This window comes from Amyelois transitella, chromosome 17, assembly GCF_032362555.1.
Source record: "Amyelois transitella isolate CPQ chromosome 17, ilAmyTran1.1, whole genome shotgun sequence".
Taxonomy (NCBI): Eukaryota; Metazoa; Arthropoda; class Insecta; order Lepidoptera; family Pyralidae; genus Amyelois; species Amyelois transitella.
In genome coordinates, this window is record NC_083520.1 from 4,925,419 (window position 1) to 4,948,962 (window position 23,544).

The following is a 23,544-nucleotide window of genomic DNA, read 5'->3' on the forward strand; positions in this document are numbered from 1 at the left end:
ATGTGTGTTAAAGTGTGAATGCTTAAGTGCCAATCTGATATTAGGTACAATTATACGGGATATCTGGTAAATCGCGATTCATGTTTAAGGACATAATACATCATGACCACGCTTTACTTTATAAAAAACTAGCGACCCGCCCCGGCTTCGCACCGGGTGCAAAATTCGGAAAAAATTATACATAAAAACCTTCCTCTTGAATCACTCTACCTGTTACAAAAAACCGCATCAAAATCCGTTGCGTAATTTTAAAGATTTAAGCATACAGACAAACAGACTAAAATAGCGACTTTGTTTTATACTATGTAGTGATGATAAATTCAACTTAAAAAAATATTGTGCACACATCTCAGAATAAAAAATACGCGCTTTCAGCGAGATGGCTGTCGGCGTGCACCGATGCGCTATTGACGCGTAGTTTGAATTTGCGCCGCCTGCGTTGTTTCCCACTCTCCTTGATTTTGTTAAATTAGAGTGCCCCCTTTCAATATGCAACATGATTTACCAGTCATCCTGTGTACGAGTATCTGCATAATTTCATTCAGTTCCATGAACCTCCTGGCGTTAGTCTCGTTTGGGTCCTCATCTCTATGGTAAGGAACACTGGGTTTGTGTGGGGAAGTAGTTAATGTACATAATATGTTATATTACAACATTCATAATTATTTCAATAGCCAGTTATCAATTTTTTAATAATTTTTATAAGAGAAAAGTATCGGTTAAAAATCAAACTAATGTATGCCACACAAAAATACGTCATTGGTTACAAGTTTAGCCAACGCATAATGATTTGAAGTCTGATACCATAATAGCCCGATCACTAATGCAAAGCTCAGAGTTTTATGCAAACTTGTTAGGTATAATAGTAAGTATCTATGTAAGAAAGAGTAAAAATATACATTACTACAATCTTACGCAGAATACATAAAACAGCTGAACATAGCTTTTCAGTTTTATTGAGATTGTCAACTCAGTCTACCACACAAGGATAAAAACGTGATTATGTGTATGTATGTACTAAATAGCTATTAATCAAGTTACTAACTTGGAAACAAAGTCACAATTCTTTTTCCTTCTCCTTTCCTTGCAAACTTCCAATTGCACCCTCAGTTTATGTGCTTTGGGTCTTAGGTTCCACAATTAATAATCCTTATCAAGTCATTAATAACGCAAATTGTTCAAGCTTGTTACTTTGTTTCAAAAACTATAAACACATTACTGATAACCGAACATCGAACGCCCTATCACAGGTAAAAGAAACTATTAAAGAAATTGTATAAACAAAGTCAAGTATAAATAGTGGGAAAGTAATGGCTTCAAGACAGTTCATCTCCCACCGGGTTGGCTGCAAGATGAGGGTGTTGGTCCTTTTGGTAGTGGGCCTTGTGGCTTTGGCGTCGGCCAGGCTTACGACAGAGCTCGATGACAATCTGCTTGGTAAGAATCTTTATATTATTTCTTTGCAATTTTATAAAGAGGTCAAAGTTCCCATTTATAATTGATACCTACAATGATTTTTTAATGAATCAAAAATGTCGGATAAAAGAAGATTAATACTCACATTTATAATGTTCTTTCAGGTACTCTGGACGTAAAAAAAAGGCAAATCCTAATCCTGAAGCTGCTGAACCACATCACGGAACCATGCATGTACAAGGACATTATAGATGTTGGCACAAACTTCAAGATTGAAGAAAATATCGATCTATACACGGTTACAATCTATATTTTTAAGTATATTATGAAAAATGTCATATCTTATTTCATCATTTAATATTACAAATTTATTTTCAGAAAATCGATGTTGTGAAGAACTTTGTCCGCTACATAAAGCTTGGAATGCTTCCACGTGGTGAAGTCTTTACTCTTCATGTTGACCGTCAGTTGAAGGAAGTAATCTCTATGTTCCATATGCTTTACTATGCCAAGGATTTCGCTACCTTCATCAAGACAGCCTGTTGGATGCGTCTTCATTGCAATGAAGGCATGTTTGTATACGCGCTCACCGTAGCTTGCAGACATCGCGAAGACTGCAAAGGAATCATTCTACCTCCGCCCTATGAAATTTATCCTTACTTCTTTGTCCGCGGTGACGTCATTCAGAGGGCATACTTACTAAAAATGAAGAGAGGTCTCTTGGACCAAAAACTTTGTGACCTTTATGGTATCAAGAAAACAGACAAAGACGTCTACATAATTGATGAAAACATATTCGATCGCCGCGTCAATCTTAACTCGGAGGACAGACTTCGCTACTTTACTGAAGATATTGACCTAAATACGTACTACTACTACTTTCACGTGGACTATCCATTCTGGATGAAGGACGATGTTTTTGAGAAGCTCAGGACCAGGCGATTTGAACTCACACTATACGTTTACCAGCAAATTCTTGCCAGGTACTACTTGGAGCGTCTTTCGAATGGATTAGATGATATCAAGACTCTTTCATTAGACAAACCTATTAGAAAGGGATACTGGCCATGGTTACTGCTGCACAATGGAGTTCAAATGCCAATGAGGCACAACAACTACGTTATTCTCCGTGATGAGAATGTTCAGCTGTTAGGGTTGGTCGAGACTTATGAAGAAATCATCAAGGAGGCCATAATTAAGGGTTTCATTACTGTAAGTGTGACTTTTGAATTAGTAAATTTATTTAAAATTTAAAATATCTATCTAAATTTTTGTTATTAAATATTTATAGATCAACGGAATCAGGCTGGAACTTACCAAACCCGAAGATGTTGAAGTGCTCGGAAAACTTATATATGGTAAAGTTGAGAAAACGACTTCACTGACCACTTTGCAGGTTGAAGCCTACCGATACCTGCTCATCGTCTTAAAATCTGTCTTAGGTATCAAGACTTTCGCTGAAGATAAGTGAGTATTTTTATTTAACGTCTAAAAAGTTTATCGTTTTAAGTAATATTTAATCTTGGTTGATTTGATACCTAAATATCTAACAACAGATAGGACAAATTTAAAATTTATTATTTTACTTGTTTGTTCATTACTTTTAAATAAATAAACGGCATTCAACCGCTCTCTATCTGGAGTTGAATGGAAACAAATCTACGATCATATCGTTAATGTGTGCACAGTGAATCGATCTGTGTTTTTTTATAACTACATACTCTAAAACGGATTGAAATTCGAAAACATAGGTACATATTTATAATCACGGTTATATTCCTTGCGGGGTAGACAGACATTTGTAAATATAAATTATACTTTACTTTAACTCCATATTTTCATTGTATTCAGTGGTACAGAATATTTAAGGTAAAAAAACAATTCCTTATTTACAGATATTTTGTTGTTCCTACCGTGTTGGACGAATATCAAACTGCACTTCGTGATCCTTTGTTCTACCAACTACAAAAACGTCTTGTGAGCTTCGTTCAACTCTTCAAATTACGTCTGCCTTGCTACACCAAAGAGGAATTATATTTCCCTGGAGTTAAGATTGACAATGTTGTGGTCGACAAACTTATTACTTACTTCGATGATTACCTGATGGATATGACTAATGCAGTGACGCTAACTGAAGACGAAATCAAGAAAACCACCTCGGATATGAAGATCATGGTACGCAAACGCCGCCTGAACCACCAGCCCTTTAAAATCACTCTAGACATAGTATCCGACAAAGCTGTTGATGCTGTTGTAAGGATATTCCTGGGACCTAAGGAAGACTATTTGGGCCGCTTGATTGACATTAACAAAAACCGCTTGAACTTCATTGAGCTAGACAGCTTCCTGTACAAACTAGTTACTGGTAAAAACACAATTATCAGGGATTCCAAGGAAATGCACAATCTAGTCCGCGACCGCATCATGACACGTGATCTTTGGAAGAGGATAGATACAATCACTGATGTAAGGGATCTACTAGTCAAGGATTTAAGGAACTATCACACTGGATTCCCTACCAGGTTGCTTCTTCCTAGGGGTCATGTTGGTGGCATGAGGATGGTCCTGTATGTGTGCGTAACTCCTTTGAGATTAGTCGACAATGTTGATCTAAACATTTTGGATGTCAACCGCAAAGACTTAGTAGTAGACTACAGATCTACGGTATTGTTAGATAAGATGCCACTTGGCTTCCCTCTTGATCGTCATATTGACGTGACTAGATTCTATACTCCTAACATGAAGTTTGTGGACGTGATGATTTTCCATAAGAAACAGACGTGTGACATGAAGACTAGGTGGGAACGTTACGTGCTGAAGAACTACAACATGTTGGATAGGAATATCATGGTAAATATGAACCTTGATGCTCTCGATGACCACTTTACGAATGTGGACCAAGTCTTTGTAGACACTGATATCAATACTAAGATCAACCGCGACATCAATATGCTGGATGTTTGAACCCTGAACTGATCAGTATACGTAGATGATATAAATAGACTGTAGAATAGAAAGTTGCAATTAAAAATGTTAAAAAAAAATAAAAGAGCAATATATTTTTATTAAGAACAATTATTTATTTATCTCTAAATACCAACCATAATTCCTCAATCTAGGTTCTGTTTTGACTTTTAGGATTTTTCGAGTTAATGTTTGGAGCTTAATTATGCAGTATTCCTATTCCGTATGTTGTTTAGCAATAACAAAGGTCAATTAAGTAAGACATATATCTACATAATACCTACTTATGATGTCTCTATCTCTTATGGAGAAGACAGAGCCAACAGTTTTTAAATGTCTTAAGGGCCACGTTCGGCTGTATGGCTTAATGTTGGAATTCAACTCCATTTACTGAATAATTGAATTAAGATTCCAGTAGTGAGATGTAGCTAGCAAATTGTCTAATAGAATCCCGAGTTTACAAAATAAACTTTACTTCAGTAAAAGACAAGAATAAACATTTCATGACTAGTTTTCATGACTAGGGCAAGCATTTCATGACTAGTTTTTACAAAACTGACAACTTCAATAAAACGAAGGATAAATCGTCATTACCTGAAAATCTAAGGCAAATTTAAAAACATTAACTTAAAGAATTCTAAGCATAATAAAGTCCTAATTAATTTTATAACATCATCAACTTGTCAGCGGTGTCAAAAGAATTAAAAAGGACACCGAGCTTTCTTCTTAAATAATAGTATCTTATCATAGGTATTTATATTATCATAACATAGGTAAATAAAGTAAATGTACAGTCGAATTGATAACTGCTTTTGAAAATTGTAAACATAATACCCAATTTTGTTATAGCGCCATCTATGATAAAATACAACAAACAATAACTTAAAGCATTGTGACGAATCGGAAAGGATTGGTGTTATGAATGTTTGGCTTTTATGTTTTTATGTCATGTCTTGGCCGATTTCAACTAGAGGGCGTTTCATCTGTAGAACCTATCATTATAAACTTTTAAATGAATTAGCTACGTTAACAAATTTTTAGTACCTTGGGATCTAGGTTAATATATAACGTGATGATAGGGAGGCCTAGACAAATTTACTTTGTTCAAATCAAGGACGATATGGTGAAAATTCAGGTCAAGAGTATCCTACGACAAATCTTAATTTAATGCATAAAGAATATATTAATAGAAATGAAGCTATACAACTTTACGACATTCTTTGTCACAACTTTTTTATAAATCTAACACTTTTTACATATAATTATGAATCATACAGCGACTTCTTCACACTTCAACGACAGAAAGAACTTCTAATGTTTAAAAAAGGATTTTTGATTGGATCCCTAGTCAGGTCATGGAGGAAAAATAACTTTTTCTGATTTCCTGGTCATGAATGTACTTAGGTACCGTTTCCGGCACTCTAGAATAAGACCACTCCATATCTTTCCCATGGATGTCGTTAAAGGCGACTAAAGGAAAGGTTAATAAACTTGGGATTCTCCTTGTAGGCGATAGGCTAGCAACCCGTAACTATTTGAATCTCAATTCCATCATTAAGACATACCTACCCCGTAAGGGATAGACACCATTATATGTATGTATTGGGTATGTATATAGGTATGTATTTAGTTATGTACGTAGGTATGTATGTAGGTATGTTTGTATGTAGCATAAGTCCGATTCTTTGACAGCTGTTAAATTAAAAATTGAGATCCGTAACAAACAGCACAAATATAACACCTGACATCTGCGAAAAACCCTACAAAATACTTACTTAAGTATAAAAATTAACTATTTCATTCCTAGTGTACCTTTGCTCGGTATAGCTACCCAACGATAGGTATACCCTAGTATGCATAACCCACACTTTATGAACTTGACACTTTTAAGGACCAAATTCAAATTCAAAATTTTTATTCATTATTATAGGATACTTCATATCGCTTAATAATTGTAAAAACGTATGGTTTAACAACATTGGTTGACGTCAAATAAATTTCTTCTCTTACGACCTCTCATGTAACTATATAAAAAGAACTCTGACTGAATGTTTGATTTACATATTTCTCGACGTCTCGACTGTCGACTCTCCTTTTGTTGTCTAGGTATGCAGCAAGACTGCATTTCCTGAAATTCCTACGGGAACCAAATATAGCGCGATCTTTCAATTCATGCTGGCGGAGCCGTTTATTGGGTAGTCTAGTATGAAATACGTAGGTATATTATATATGTATAAACACTAGTCAAGCCAAAAGTCTTAAAAAACTGAAAGGCCACGTTCAGCTGTTTGGCCTAATGATAGAATTGAGATTCAAACAGTGACAGGTTGCTAGCCCATCGCCTAAAAGAATAATCCTAAATTTATAAGCCTATCCCTTATTATAGTTTTAATTTACTTTCGTATTTCTTTTTTCTACACTATCCAAAACATCCATCAACCTTTCAACTCATTATGACTTCTTGCTAATTAAGCATCGTACGACACACCGCATTAATTAGATCAGACTACCATATAGACGAAAAAGTAAGACATAAAAAAATAACTTATCTCTGTTCAAAGACTGCAGGTAGAGGTCAATTCATATTTTTATAATAATTATAATATGACCTAGAAGTTAAAAAGTTATCGGCCGACCTCTCAAAGACGAATTTTGTATAAACTTTCCAAAGATAAACAACATTTATCAATTATTTTTTGCATAACAATTACAATCGATATGACATCATTTACCTATGACAGATACTATAAGGTTGAAGTACATAATATGAGAATGTTATCAATCAGTTAGATAAAATTAACCCAAAAGGGTTTCCCTTTGTTCTTTTATCTCATTCATATATATTGTTTAACCTTTTAATTCAATAAGGATTAGAATTCCCTGAAACGGTTGCAGAGGTCAAACGGCAGTCCAGATTCATAGGCAAAGGCGCACTCTGCCTGTGAAATGGTCTGTCAGAAACTTTCTTAACACATCTTAAGAAAGACAAATTCGTATTGATTTCACGAAAAAATCGTAATGAAATTGGTTTCCCTATTCTATAATTGATCTATAAATAGAAGGCACATTCGTCATTTTAACGTGCGGCCGTCAAAGGGATCTATTGGGTCATCCCTCATTATATCCTGGAGATCATCTTTGTTGCGAATGGGGTGCACCGTCGACCAGTATCTAGTAGTACCCTAGCAGTTAGGGGTGTAATGGTCAGGTTATTAATAACTCCTTCTTCAGTGATTTCATCCTTTATAGAAAGGTTGTGATCATTTTCATTTAAAATTATATAAGGCTGTTTTTGTTGTATGTTCAGTCTTATTTATGAATTGACTTAAATAAAATTATCAAATGAAAACAGACTTCAGAATTTTTGTATAATACATACATACATATGGTCACGTCTATATCCCTTGCGGGGTAGACAGAGCCAACAGTCTTGAAAAGACTGAATGGCCACGTTCAGCTATTTGGCTTAATGATAGAATTGAGATTCAAATAGTGACAGGTTGCTAGCCCATCGCCTGAAAAAGAATCCCAAGTTTGCAAGCCTATATATCCCTTAGTCGCCTTTTACGACATCCATGGGAAAGAGATGGAGCGGTCTTATTTTTTTTTGTATTGGTGCCGGCAACCACAGGGCACCCGGCAACCACACGGCACGTATAATCTTTTTCAAAACCTTGTTTTAAAAGTTGTTCAGTTCATATTATTTTTGTGTTAATTAATATTTTATACAATATAATATGTGAACGGATTTTTTCTATCAGACTGATATTTGCCTTTGTTTAATAAATTAAATAAATACCTAAAGGTATACATATTGATCCAAGTGTTGCTTAGCGAAAAATACTAAGTGTCAATGAACTTCATTAACTAACAAACATTTTTATTTATCTTGACAATTAATAATTTTGTTGTTTTGTCTAATATTTGTGTGATATAATATATGAGTTATATCACGTTAACAAAGTTTACAGATAGATAACCTTTTGACTCAAAACATTAGCCATTTCGTTAGGTACTAAACAAAAGATTGACAGATTGTGTATTTTCTTTATATTATTATTTACGGCATCACTACAGACAAACAATCGGTTACAAATTTCTTTTTCAGTTAGAGATCCTTTTAACATATAAATGTGAAATTTTGTAATAACGTGTGCTTGTTACTATTTCAAGTATTATATTTACAAAAACCTTTATGTAGACTAAATATTTACGTTTAGGTTATTTAATTTTTTCATATTAACCAAATTCATTCTATACCATTTACTTAACTACTTTTTTATTACTTCTATATACAATTTTGTATGTTCTGGAAGTTGAGAGTTGAAAGTTTAAAACTATCAATAACTGCTTAGGAATTCAAAACTGACCTTATAACTTTGTTATGTCACATTTTCGTCCTACGGACTCAGCTCATTCAACCCTTCGAGATAAACATATCTACAAACTTTTGATATACTTTCTCTTTATAAAAGCGAATTACTTTCACAAATTTAGTCAGTACTATAGACAAAATGAAGGAGTTAACATTAGTTTTGGTAGTTGTAGGTTGTGTTGGTATTTCAGGATATCTTTTTAAAGTTCCTACTTCTCCATCAAGGACTGCAACTATAGGTAAGATGTGTTTCTTTTTCTTTGTTACATCTCTGTCAGGATATTTTCCGCACCTCCCGTACAAAAAAATCAGCATATTGAATTTCGGAAGATCCTTTATCCCTTTGGAAGAGCAAAGAACCACGTCAAGTTTAACTTCTTTCATCCAATAGTTTGGGATGACAGTCCCTAGTCTGACAGTCACAGTCTGACAGTCACAGTCTGACAGTCACAGTCTGACAGTCACAGTCTGACAGTCACAGTCTGACAGTCACAGTCTGACAGTAATAGTCTGACAGTCACAGTCTGACAGTCACAGTCTAACAGTCACAGTGTGACAGTTACTCATATAAAAATTGATTGATTTAATAGAAAGGTAAAAAGTACATACAATGGTTGACTGGTAAACAATGGTTGTCTGGTAGTCAATGCTTCTAGCATTAAGTCCGCCTATTGTGCTATACATTTGTATTTGGTGCAATGATGTTTAAATCAATAAATAATCACGTATTTATGCGGGTATACAGAGCCAACAGTATTGACAAAGATGAAAGACCATGTTCAGCTTTATAGCTTAATGATGGAATTAAGAAAGGATTTAGTAATTAAAACAATTAATTTCATTTTTGGAAAAAATCGTAAGGAAACCTGCACATTCAGTCAACTGGATTATGTTACCATGATCCAATGGGTTAGGTTCGCCGTGCAAAGGTTGCGAAGATAAGATGAAGTCGCTTCGTGTAAAAATTATGAGTCACCCAATCAAAGATGGTCTGAGGATGGAAGATATGATGGCCATGGTCAAATTTGCAACCCGGACTCTAGATTGGTGATGATGTAGCTTGGACTTACGCCTGGAAAAATAAGATATATAATAATAATGTTATTAAACTTTTCAGGTTCCAGAGGATGGGTACACATACAAAAGCTGATGGTGCCATTATTTGATAATGTCTGTGAGGAAAGCACTAATCCCATTATTGTGAGACTCGCTCAAGAGTTCACATGGGATAGTGCTAATTACACGGTAGGAATTAACTCAGTCACATACTCCTTTGTAAAAAGTACCTATCAATGATGGAAAACGACCTCTCAGTCCGCATTTGTAACGGACGCTTTTTTCACACATAACCGAAAATTCAACAAAAGACTTTTAACACAGAATAATTATACATTACGTCTTTATTTTTTACGGGGTAGACAGGGACAAAAGTTAAAAGACTTGAAAGCCACGTTAACTGGATGGTTTAAGGTTGGAATTTAGATTCAGCTATATGATTATTAATTCCTCTCCTTTTATCCTATTTCACAGGATCCCAATGTTATAACTAAATTTAGAAGTGTTCAAGACGCAGGTTTATTGTCAAAAGGAGAAATATTCTCTGACTACGACAACAGACATTGGGCTGAACTAGAAGCAATTTTTAACGTTATGTACAATGCTAAAGACTTCGATACCTTCTACAATGTCGCAGCATGGGCCAGGCAAAACTTAAATTGCGGATCCTTTGTGAACGCCATTTATTTAGCACTTATAAATAGACGGGATACTTCAAAAGTATCAGTTCCCGCGCCTTATGAAATACTGCCTAATTATTTTGTCATCAAAGATGTAATTATAAAAGGGTCAAATATATTGGCTGGTCAAGATTATACTCAATTTACAAATGTGAAGGATGAAGGAAATGCCTACGTAATAGATGCCAACTATACTGCCAATGTTGACGATAATGAAGAAGACTCTAAATTAGCGTATTTCCGTGAAGATATTGGCTTAAATTCATTCTATTTCTTGCGAAAATTGAAACTAGCTCCTTGGTTAAATGCACCACTGGATCCCAATAACAAATATGGAGAATCTATGTATCAAACGATGAAACAATTAGCAGCAAGATATGACTTAGAAAGATATGCCAATGGCTTTCCGGAATTAGAAAGTATTGATTGGGATTCTGATATAAAAATATATGATCCCATGTTAATATATTCTAACGGAAATGAATTTGCGCACAGAATGTTTAACATAGATGTTTCCGGTAGTAATGAAATTGAATTAATAAAAGGTATTGAGAATAACATTGGTACCATTGTTACTCATATGGTAAGTCAATATTACTATTATATTTTTTTATTTCATAGTTGTATGTAATATCCAATAATCTAGTTAAAATATTTACAGAGACAAAGCGGCTACCACAAAGGTCAGATATTGAACAATTTAATTGAAGTATTAGTCACTAATAACAAAAGTTATGAGACCATGGCTCGTCATATTTTAGGAAATGATATCGATGTAACAGCAAGGTATGTTAAAATAAATTACAATTAACAATGACTTTGATTACGTAATGCCATCATAGCACATTTAAGAACTCTTTTTTACCTGCAACTCTTAATAACTACAAATCTTTCTCGCATTCTATTTCTAAATGTAATTATAACGGTCAGGTTAAAAATTCGTTTTAAGAATAGTTAGTCTGAACCAACTCGCCTTTGAAATTTATTAAAAAAATGTTCTTTATTGTTATTACTCGTAGAAAAAAGAAATAAGATGTTTAAATTTAATCGTTTTATGTTTTAGACACTTTTCCGTCTTAGATCATCTGATGACGACGCTGAGAGATCCAGTTTTTTGGAGATTAAACAAAAAGATTGTTGACATAATTGACAGAGCCCTTTCTTTTCTTCCTGGATATACAAGAAATGAACTTTATTTTCCTGGAGTAGAAATTCTTAACGTGGACACAAAGAAAATGATGACTCAGTTTGATAACTTTCAATTTGATGTTACAGAGGCTTTAAAGACAAGTGATAAAGATTTGAATTTTAAATTAAAAATTAATCAGCCCAGGTTAAACCATAAACCATTCGTTATTAAACTTAACGTTTCTTCACTTGTCACACAAAAAGGATTAGTAAAATTATATTTGGGACCTAAAATGGCACCTGGAGAACTATCTGCTAATAAAAACCTTTTTGTCTTATTGGACATGTTTGAAATAAATCTTAAACGAGGTAGCAATATAATATCAAGATCATCTGAAGAAATGAAAGGATTTTCAAATGACTTTGTTTCTCTTCCAAACTTACGTAAGAAAATAGAAGATGCGGAGTTTGGTTTAGATTCACTACCTCTTAATACTGTTGAGTCACAGATTGGTTTCCCAGATAGGTTAATATTGCCTAGAGGTACACCAGAAGGACTACCTATAAGAATATTAGCATTTGTTGCACCATTTACAAAGGCAAATGCAGTTGGCATAGTAACTAATTCAGAACTAAATTCAGCTATACTCTCACCTGGATATCCTCTAGACTTAGCTATTGAAGATCATCAGCTACTTAATTTACCAAATTGTTTAGTTAAAGATGTAATAATTACAGGAAAAGGAAGTCAAAATGCCTTTGCTGGAGGTGAAAATAAAAAATATGGTGGTGGTAATGAACACTACGATCCTTCGTCAAAACTCAATTATGGTGGAAGAAATGGAGTATATAATCAACAAGATGATGAAATTTTAGAATATGGTGAAGACACTTTGCCCATTGAAAATAGGGGTTTATTATCTTTACGACCAGATTTTACGAAGAGACCGGAATCAGTTAATAATTATAACTCAAAAAAAGGTCAATATGGAGGTTCCAAGAGACCTGAATATACTTATAAAAAAACGAAGCCTTACGACTTTAGCTCAAAAAATAAGCAATATGATGGGAAAAATTATTCATCGATAATAACAGATAATAATAATAACAGCTTAACAACAATTAAAACTGAAGAATTGCAACAGGTGGATAATAAGGAGGTAATTTCTAGAAATAACGATGTTGGTGATAAATATTCTTTGGTATCAGATAAAGTAACAGATTATAAGAATTTAATCAATGAAGGAAAGAAGCGATCTACGATCTACGATTACTTACTTCCTTCCACAGAGGACTATTATGACGATAAAGTGTATGAATAATGTTAAGAGAGATAGTTTTTGTTATTTAAATATAGAACGATTAAATAGAATGTATAAAATAAACACTATATAAGAATTAAAACAAATATATTTTCTTTTCATTTAAAATTTAAGATACTTATTTAATAACTTTTAAGTTAAACTGTTGTTATACGAGACGTACATGATATTGTATTCATCAATGATCTGATAAAACCAAGAGGTATAATAATGAGAAAAAGTGAAAAGACATCAATGCATAGTATCTCTGTTTCAAGCGGTTTCTATCATTATTTCTGGAAATGAGCCAAATGTTTTACAACGACGCTTCGCTTTCCCTATTTTCATCCCAGAAATTTAAAAACCATCGGTCACTACTGTGACAACGACTAGAATACAAACAGAAATATTTTTACAGTTGATTACAAGGTTTCTTTAGAGTAGGTGTCTGGAAAACGACAAGCATTGTCCATATGCACAACAATGACATTCTAAATATTACAGGAAAAAAAAACGTTTTTATAGTTATTTATTCTTCAGTCTTTGATTCATAAATTTAACAACTAGCCACATGGTCTGCTTTCGTGTAAATAAAACTTTATGACATGCTGTAAATTCAAACGTAATTCATTAACAAACGAATGTAGGTAAGTTCGCCTCGTGAAACGGTTACATTTGCGGAAACAGATCTATGGCATGTACATAAATAGCTATTTATGAAAAATTACGTTTCTGTAAGAATAACAATATTTTCTACAGACAAGGTCCGTTTTATTTTCAAGAAGGTACAAAAGTCACTGTCGTTAGGTTTGCAGCAAAATATTCACGTTTTCTACACACAACACACAACTAGTTGTGCCATTCTAGTTATGTGTCAACTAAACACAACTACAGTTGCCGTGTGGTTCCCGGCACCAGTAGGAAAAAGAAAAGGAACACTTCATCTCTTTCCCATGAATGCCGTAAAAGGCGACTAAGGAATAGGATACTTTAGGCGATGGACTAGCAAACTGTCACTTTTGGAATCTAATTCTGTCACTAAGCCAAACAGCTGAACGTAGCCTTTCAGTCATTTGCAGACTGTTGGCTCTATCTACCCCGCAAGGGATATAGACGTGATTATATGTATGTATATATGTACAGTTGCAAATAGGTGTGCCATCCCAGATGAGTGTTCCTGATGGCACAACTAAAATATTTAATTAGTTTCATATAGCTTTTGCCCCAAGCTTAGCGAAAAGTGGTGTAACTTTGTCAGTTCTATTTAGCATTTTCAGCATATAGTAAAATTTCTGCGACCAGAGATTTACCTACCTACTTACGACCTACCAACTTGTGTAATGAAGATTCTATAATATTACCACACCTAATACAATTAACGAAAAAAGAGATGAGGTGGTAATCAAAAGATATTTCAGAGGGTGGATGATAAAAATATATTTTGACGATAATTGCTTATCATTATTATAATTCAAATAAGAACTGCTATGAAAATAAATTACCTCCTTACCTTGAAAACGGATAGTAAATGAGTGAATTTTAAGTACAAAATGAAGCTTATTCGTGCACTTCTTCGTAAAGGAGACGTAAATCATTTGAACATAGCAATAGAGTAGCACCTTTACGCATAATTTACATACGTTTGGCAATATGCACCTTGTGCTAGGTAAACTTGACGTGCCAAAATGAAGTTATATTTCCATTTCATTGACAGTCATGATTCAGGGAGCGGTAGTATTTGAAATCCAAACATTGCTTTTGGCTGCAACCGCCAATTATTTCGATGAAGGTATTTTCAGTAGTAAATCGTCAGAGCATCAGTTACGCATCGTCAAATAATTTTAATCAGCACAAATTCACATGTTTTATGTAATTAACAGCAACAGCTATGTTGGTATTAACGGCCGACAGTTCTAATGCGATTTAATGCAACATGACTACCGGTCCAAATATAATGTATGAGGATTCTAATTTATAACGGACATGTTATTTTAATTTAAGAGCATCCGTGGTCGAACGATGCACAGGGAAGTACCAGTTGAAATCCTCTCGGAACCTAATGAATCTTTTCTAAGATCTACATATGAATTACGAACTTAGAACATTATTTATTGCTAACCGATGCTTTTACGGTGAAGGAAATCATGAGAACACACATGTTATGATACAAAATCCGGAATCGTAGTCATAGGTTACTCCTGTCTAGGTCTGAGAGGTAAGGAACTAACACCGAGATGATGATAGTATTTCAACTTAGTTATATTAATCAGTTAATATCACTAAAATAGTATTCTCTGAAGAAACACAATCGTTGGCTGTCTATTCAATAATAGAAGGATTAATTGTGAGGCTAGAGGTACTGACGTCATGAAATTGGAATTCACGATATAGCGAATTAAATAGCTATTTATTCTGAAAATCCTTTTCAAAAATTTCAATGAAGAAACGTGTACGTCCATTCTGATGAATCACGATTCTGGCAGTGAACGGACAATATATTACAAAACTAGCTTATTTTAAATTGATTTTTTACCTACTTGCATTAGCAAGAATTTACTCTCTTACATTAGATTTAATCTTATTAGAGAATTAAGATTTTTTCTCTTTCTGGCAATCTTTATTTCATCGAAATTAGCAAATCTTTTGTCATATATACTTACTTATTAAACAGCCTGGTAAGTTTATATACTTAATGACCTTCATTCGACGAATAAAAATGCATCAAATAAAGTTATCATTTTATTGTCAACAGTAGATATTATCAATTAAATCAATAATTAATACCTCTAAATATAAAACTCTTGTGTAACCAAGTAACTGACTGATGGGCAAGCGTGTATTTGTTAAAAAGTTATAAATGCAAAAAAAAAAATTTGTTGTTTTATATAATTTTTATGAAGTTTAGAAAGATCTCATGACCTATTTCAAAGGCTAGGAATTAACGATATAACTTTAATATAAATGAAAGCCTAACGAGCCATCAAATGGTTAGTTGCACCACTTTTAGTTCAACTTGCCCGCATTTATTTATGTTCAATCTGTTTAATGTTTGATCAAACAAAATATGGTCACTATATGGTGGCCGAGTGTATAGACTGAGTATAAAATTGGATTTAAGAAAACATGTCAATCCCACGTAAACCGCAATTCATTAGCGTAAATCAGAAATTTATTGACATCTATCAGTATAAGTATAACCAATCAGTCATAGTCGTAAATCGAAAATTTAAACAACTCGTCTATATTAAGATGGATGATTATATATCAGCTTTACATCAAACTTGAGTTACTATTTCTATAAATAAAAATAATTGCTTTCACTTGTTTTGAAAAAATGCAATTTATTTTGAAATTAACTTAATTTTACCAACACTGAAAGTTTGAATTTATTTTTATTTAAAAGCCTATTTTCACACAATACAAATCTGAAAAAACGTCCTACGGTTAGGTCTGCATTTTATTTTGCACAACACTTTTTGAAGTCATACTACCAATTCGGTGTTTTACTTTATGCTTATGGCAAGTAGCCTAATGGCAGAGCATTATGTCACCGAATGACCTAAATAGCAACATTTTACTTTATTATCGATAATACGCAGGCATCGCTCGCCACCTTAAGCGGTTTCACTCATTGTGGCATTTCGCACGAGAACACAAAAATTATAGTCGATCACCAGTATTCTATATCTGTGCCGGCGGGCGCTGTATAACCCGTTTCACGCGCCAGTGGTCGGCAATCGATGACGTGTCCATTGAAACTTTAAATGCTTCTGTACCTATGTATATTGAATCACAAAAATCATAATGGATTCGATTAACGATTTGTAATACATTTTTTTTATTTTTTGTTTGATAACACGCACTTAATTTTAAATGGTTTAACCGTTAAAAACAAAGCGAGATACAATTAATGGAATTGTTGGCAAAGGCGAATCCATTTATAAATTTAGACAAGTTTCTGTTTTTCATGGGAATAATGTAACACTACACCTGAATAATTTATTTACGTACATGTAAGCAATCAGTTTAACAAATTAGTTTCATTGCATATCTAAGAAAGGAATTATCCGCCCCACCGTACAATATTATTGTAGTAGTAATAGCGCCAAAAGTTGAGAACTCCTGTCTGTAAAGTCTCCACGCGCAATATTTTCATTGGGATTGTTGAATCGGCGCTTCAAAGGAATTTCCTGAGCTTATTCAAGGAGCTGCTTAAGCGTTTCTGGAACACGTTACAGGAATGAATGGTAAACTTCATGTATTATGAGCGTGAGTTTAGCCAGTCATTTCACGGTTGCACGATCTTGTTTTGGAATGTTAAGCATGTATGATGTTGTTCGCATTCCGTGATAGTTGTAACAACTACTTTTATTCAGACTATACATATAAAGGTGAATAACGATAAAAAACGACATAAGGAATGTCGACAGTTATTAAGTTTAGGGAAAGGTCAGACCAAGAGTATACTTACTAAACGAGCTTGCTTAAAAAGATGAACGTTAATTGTAAAAAATAAACCAGATGAAAAAATAATCAAAATTTTACATAAACGTTGATGTTGTAGTAGCTACAAAAATATTCTCTAATAATATATATTCAAAACTAAGCTTCATCAATAGATGAACCTAATATTTTCACATTCATCAGGTGCAAACATTACCTATGTGAAAAATAAATTAAAACAATTCTTTTTTTTTAATGAAATGAAAAAATAATTCCGTAGTTCTGTTCATAACATTCCGTAATACATTTGGGTGTTAATCAGAAAAATATACGTACATTCTAAACTCAATCAACTCAGAATAAATAGTAAAGACATGAAATCTTTCTAAAATAAACTGTATGTCGATATGTTTATAATTTGGCTTATTTCCTGTTATCGTAAAAACATATCCATCATCTGGTTGTTAATTCACAATGATGAGTTGAATGGTAGACGGCTTAGAGCAACTATTTGTCTATAGAACTCGCACGTAATCTGTTTATTAAAATTTCTTAATTATACCTATACATTAAACTAATTATTGTGTTTCAACTTTACATAACGATACCCTAAATTTCTGTAATAAATTATTCTCATTAAGTTTTTCTAGAAAAATTACTGTGAACGTAAACAAGCTTAGTTATTTGCATTGATTAGCTTAATCCGATAGACAATTCTTTTGCAAATAATGATGTTTATTTTTATATTATTTTTAATCTAAAATATTAACCCGAATTGCACCTGGCTCAATCCATTACTCTAGCGGCATTATGTCTTTGGATAGAATTTAATATACTTTGAACTAAGTTATACTACCCGATAGTCAACTTGATTTCCCTCTTGTTTGAAACGTTATGGGATGTCGTACAATTTCGAATTTTCGTGTATTTTTATTTAGTTTCACGCTTACGCGCTCTCTAACACATAAAGAAAATTTAGCAATTCTACGCTCGAGTGGAACCGCGCGAGTGACAGAGACAGAAGCAGTTTTCTTTTATTTTCGTATTCCCTGTTTCTTCGGAATGATCTATAAATAAGGGTGGCAAAGCAAGGGAAAATCCAGTGTAACAACACTCGCACTCGGATTCGGTTCTTGTTACAACTGCCAACCCTACAAAACAAACATGGTGAGATTCTTAAGAAAAAGTTTTAAAGTTCTTCAAGTGATTAATGATAAATTGTGTCATGTGCAATAAATATAATGATTTCCAGTGCCATAAATATGATTAGTAAAAAAAAATTAGAATTTTAAAATTGAAGGTTGAAAAACAATACATATTTATGATATACATAAACATAAACAAAACCAGTTATTCTTTCATAAATAATAAAATACTATATATAATTGTTTCGAAAGTGTTTCAATATAAAACTTAAAATAAATACATTTAAAACCACTGGTGTTCAATTTCATCCTTACTTGCTCTGAATCACCCTGGTTTCTACGCCATATTTTTGGTGTTTTAATTTCTACTGTTACTAATTAGTAAAATTGTGTGACGTGCACCGGATATCAGAATTTCTTATCGTGTGTTATAAATTGTTTTTATTATAATATTGACTCACAATAATAGTGCAAGAAGATTACTATTGTTTCATCAAAGTTAAAGTGACGGTTTTCTCATTTCGATAATGAACGACGAAGTGAAAATGTCCAAGACTTAAAGTTGTTTTAATAGTTTCACATGTGTTACCTGATATAGTATTTTCACTGCTCACATAAAAATATTAATGAAAGGTGTGAGAAGAACTAGTTCTGATTATTTTTATTTAATTAAAAGAACTTTATTATATCATCTTGGTAATAAAAGGTGTTTTTTAAAAGTAGTTAGACTGTATCCTTTGTGACTATAACATGTTAAGTAGACGATAAAGGAAAAACAAAATATTTTTTGGAAAGATAGAAATAAATAAGAGAATCCATCGATTTAACTTAAAGAAAATTATGTAGTGATAAAAAATATCCAAATAAAGATAAGAAAAAAACAGCAATACATTTCTGAAAGATCCAGGAAGGTGAAATAGCAGCTATAAATAAAAATAGAATAAAAATTAACAAGCAAGTCAAATAAAAGTGAAAATAATTCCTTTACAGGACTCAGACGACGAACAAAAGATGGCGATGCTCCGCAAAGCCTTCCAGATGTTTGACACCACCAAGTCGGGCTTCATCGACGTCTTGAAAATCTCCACCATCCTGAACACCATGGGTCAGCTGTTTGATGACTCCGAGCTTCAGGCCCTCATCGAGGAGAATGACCCAGAAGGTAGGCTTACTGTTCATTTATTTCAATATGTTATAAGTACAAAAATTATTAACGAAAATTTAACTTAGTACATAAAATTTTTAAAAAGAAAAGAAACTAAATTAATGAATTTCACATTTTCTGTAATCGTTGCTGCTAGGACTTTATTTTGTAATATTTGTCCTGGAAGCAGTTGTGTGTTGGATGGCAAGATAATGTCATTCTTTTCAGCACTCAAATTCAATCAAAAGTCGTTATTTTTGTAATAAATTGTTGAATTTGAAAATATATACTTGCAACTTATAAACTATAATATCCGTTATAAATATGGTGATAACTGATATAGGTATAAAAAAATATGACACACGTGTAATGCAAACAAAAAACGAAAACTATCGCATATTTTTTGGCAAACAATAGGTAATCATGTCGTCCAGAAACACAAATTATTTGTGTGAAAAGATTTGTAGAAATCCATTAAAACCCGAAAACATTTCTCATTTTGTCACCTCCTTTGAAATTGTAAACAACTATAGACCATTAATCATCGCCATCTAGAATAGAAACTAGGTGTCGCGTCGTGCAAATTCAGTGTCACATCAAAACCAGAATCAATGGAGCCCTGAACACACGTGCTACTTTCAGTATCACTAACCTACTTATTTTTATTGGCTGGTATTCGACAACCCGAATGAGAATTGATATCTTAGGAAATTCGAAAGATGCATCTGGCTTTAACACCACCGTTACTTCCTTCGTTTGTAATTTCTCGAGGAATCCACATGGCTAAATTTTTTTTTTCATTGCCAATAAATATACATCTTAACTTCGGTAATTTTGGGGAGGAATTCATTATACTCCTGGCGTTTGTCCCAGTTACATTTATCCTTAGAAGAAGTCCGATAGTTCTCATAATTTGCAACAAAAATTAGACTCTTGAAATTCGTTTAAAATAATAGTTTCATGTCTACTTACATAAGTAAATTTCATGAAAATAGTATAAACATAGTTTTATAACGAGGTTGTATAGCAGTTGATATAACGAGGATACACTTCAAACATATTATGGAATAGTTTTACGCTTGGCCACGAACCGAAGTTATTTCTGTACCTACTCTGTTTCTTCCCTCAGAGTTACAGTTCCTCTAAATAGTGTCTCGCTTGCCTTGATTTAGTTATTTATGAAAGGACTGTTGAAAGAAATAGAAGATCTTTGTAAAGGAATGCCAAGGTTCTCAGTAATGGATTAGCTTGTTTTAGATTCGTGTTACGTTTCACGCCTTTGAATGTCGCTGTTAAATTATTATTTGCATATTCTTTCCTTCACCGGATTCATAAAATATTACAAGCGTTATAAATGTCACACAAAAACGATTGTTTATGTATTTTGTGGGCGGAAACTTTTTGAAGTCTTGAGTGTTGTATGTCGCAATGTCAATGTTTTCTTGGTCAACGAATAAGAGTTTTCTGACTTACTGTATAGATGAAACATTTATTATATACCAAGACTATCACGCATGTTACGTACATGTGTTAACGTTCTTATATCATCATATTTTTTTCAACTTTTGTTACTATCTAATTCACATTTTTTGGTCATTAATTTTTATTGCCATGCCATGTTCAACAAAATTTTGTAAATAAAATGTAAATCTTGGAATAATTAACGTACATATGTACAAATTCCAGACACTAGAAAATTATACATAGTAGTAGAAGTTTGTAGAATTCTGAATCGTTTATTTATTTATTATTTTTCAGGAAGTGGAAAAATCAACTTTGATGGATTTTGCAACATTGCGTCCCACTTCTTAGAAGAAGAGGATGCTGAAGCTATGCAACAGGAACTGAAGGAAGCTTTCAGGTAACTTTTTGATTATATAATCATCTCGTCTGTACATTGGCTTAAACCCGAAAACTCAATGAGGGCTATTTTTGCCAAAGGGTGTCGTTATGGTGCCAAGAGTCTCAACGGAATACACTAGGTATTTTTACCTAGTGTATTCCGTTGTGTTGTTTAGAATGAACGTATATTTTTCTGAATACACTAGGTATTTTTAGGATTGGACACTAACTTTAAAAAAAATCCTTGAGTCTATTTCGGAACACAATTTTAATAGATTATTTTCTGAGGTAAAGTAGATTGTACCATCATCATTGTGGCGAATGATGTTGATTCGACGTTGACCTAATTTAAGTATTGGTAACCTTCATCAAGCTAATAGTTTTATCTAACAACATGGATATTATTGTGTTAACTTGCTCAGACGGGAATCGATTCCTGTTAAAACCTGACTTATTTAATTCAGCATTGGTCAAACGCGCATTCGGGCTACTCCCTAGAGTAGATCTTATTATCCTTAACCATAATAATATCAGCGATCAAGTTTTGCAGCCATTAACATTTTCGTGTCAGAATTTCTCTGATATTTCACAAAAATATAAGATCAAGATTCGGACTATATTAACAATCGCTATAATAAAGCCAACTAACATCTTCAGGTTATACGACCGTGAAGGCAACGGCTACATCACCACTTCCACCCTGAAGGAGATCCTGGCTGCGCTGGACGACAAACTGAGTAACTCCGATCTGGACGGCATCATCGCTGAAATCGACACTGACGGCTCCGGAACCGTTGATTTCGATGGTCAGTATTTTGCTTTTAAAGACAATATTTAGGAAATTTCTTTTGTGTCGTACTAGACAGTCATTTTATTATGCTTTTATGGTAATTTTTATTTCAGACACATTATTATGCTATTTGTACAAAATTCGCTTTATTTGTGACCAATAAAAGGCTAAAATTTAAAATTATTAGCCAGTCAGACAATCTATACAAAAACTTGTTATATTTTTGCTGCTGCACTGCCTGTGAAAAGTACTCTATGTATAAATAGTTTTGCAAACTGCGAGCTTCGCAGCTAACGAACGATTCATCGCGCCCATTCATAGATTTTTTGTAATTCAGTGATGAAATCGGATACTTTGGAGTCGATGACTCAATTGTTATTTTTCGTCATTGAACCACTCACTATTTTTATAATACGTAATTAATGCTGATCTCAACTACCTCGTTACAAGTTTTGGGTTTTTATTTTCTATTTTAGAGTACATTCATTCTTACACTTTGGTCTGACTATGGACATACATGTTTTATAGTTACCTGTTTGATTCAAGTTAAAAATAATTATAGGAATATATGTCTGCATAGATTTCCATGTTTAAATTATAGGTACCACATTTTTAATCCTGAAATTTTGCCGATTAAAACCGATATAAGATTTAACGAGAATTCTATAGGCAAAAGCTACATAAAACATTCGTATCAAAATAATTGAAAGAGCGTTATTTTTATTTTTTACAGAATTCATGGAGATGATGACTGGAGACTAAATAACATCGCCGTCTATGCACATAGTATTATTATTAGAAATTATTTACATTGTGGGAGAAGACTTGTCTAGTACAAAATGTTTTATGCGGTATTAGCATGATTGTTTATCATCACATATACACAATGTTTTATCTATCTTATAGATAGGCTTGTTAAATGGTTATTTTATTGTATTCTACAACTGGTAGGCCGGGGTTGCTTGAAGCCGTTCCAAAGAATTATTTCCGGAATAATTCACACGAAACGGGTTCGTTGTAACAATTTAATGCTAATATTTATAACGCAAAATGTTTTTGGAATATTATTTTTATCAATTAAGATCTACAACATTAAATTATATCAATTAAAATTTTGTTTTCATTTTATTAACCCGTTTCATATGATATATTTTATTTATTTTTTCAGTTTTGTTATTTTTTTTCCAATAAATAATGTATTCTTAAATCAATTAAATAAATTATGTCTGAGAATGCATAATATTTCGCACATTCACCTTT

General features: G+C 33.1%; 3 protein-coding genes across 3 annotated transcripts; all 3 read left to right on the plus strand.

Moving 5' to 3' along the window:
* The first annotated feature begins 1,309 nt into the window (after positions 1-1,309).
* On the plus strand, positions 1,310-4,467 carry LOC106142260 (basic juvenile hormone-suppressible protein 2). The gene is made up of 5 exons (XM_013343964.2): positions 1,310-1,437; positions 1,581-1,714; positions 1,795-2,628; positions 2,708-2,883; positions 3,312-4,467. Exons 1-5 carry the CDS (start codon positions 1,311-1,313, stop codon positions 4,378-4,380), a joined length of 2,340 nt encoding a protein of 779 aa, XP_013199418.2. The 5' UTR covers position 1,310; the 3' UTR covers positions 4,381-4,467.
* Positions 4,468-8,854: 4,387 nt separating this feature from the next.
* LOC106142226 (hexamerin) lies at positions 8,855-13,029 on the plus strand. The gene is made up of 5 exons (XM_013343907.2): positions 8,855-8,994; positions 9,873-10,000; positions 10,286-11,074; positions 11,153-11,277; positions 11,555-13,029. Exons 1-5 carry the CDS (start codon positions 8,895-8,897, stop codon positions 12,939-12,941), a joined length of 2,529 nt encoding a protein of 842 aa, XP_013199361.2. The 5' UTR covers positions 8,855-8,894; the 3' UTR covers positions 12,942-13,029.
* Positions 13,030-18,392: 5,363 nt separating this feature from the next.
* Positions 18,393-23,526, plus strand: LOC106142228 (troponin C). The gene is made up of 5 exons (XM_013343910.2): positions 18,393-18,530; positions 19,499-19,670; positions 21,411-21,513; positions 22,152-22,300; positions 23,018-23,526. Exons 1-5 carry the CDS (start codon positions 18,528-18,530, stop codon positions 23,044-23,046), a joined length of 456 nt encoding a protein of 151 aa, XP_013199364.1. The 5' UTR covers positions 18,393-18,527; the 3' UTR covers positions 23,047-23,526.
* The last annotated feature ends 18 nt before the right edge of the window (positions 23,527-23,544 follow it).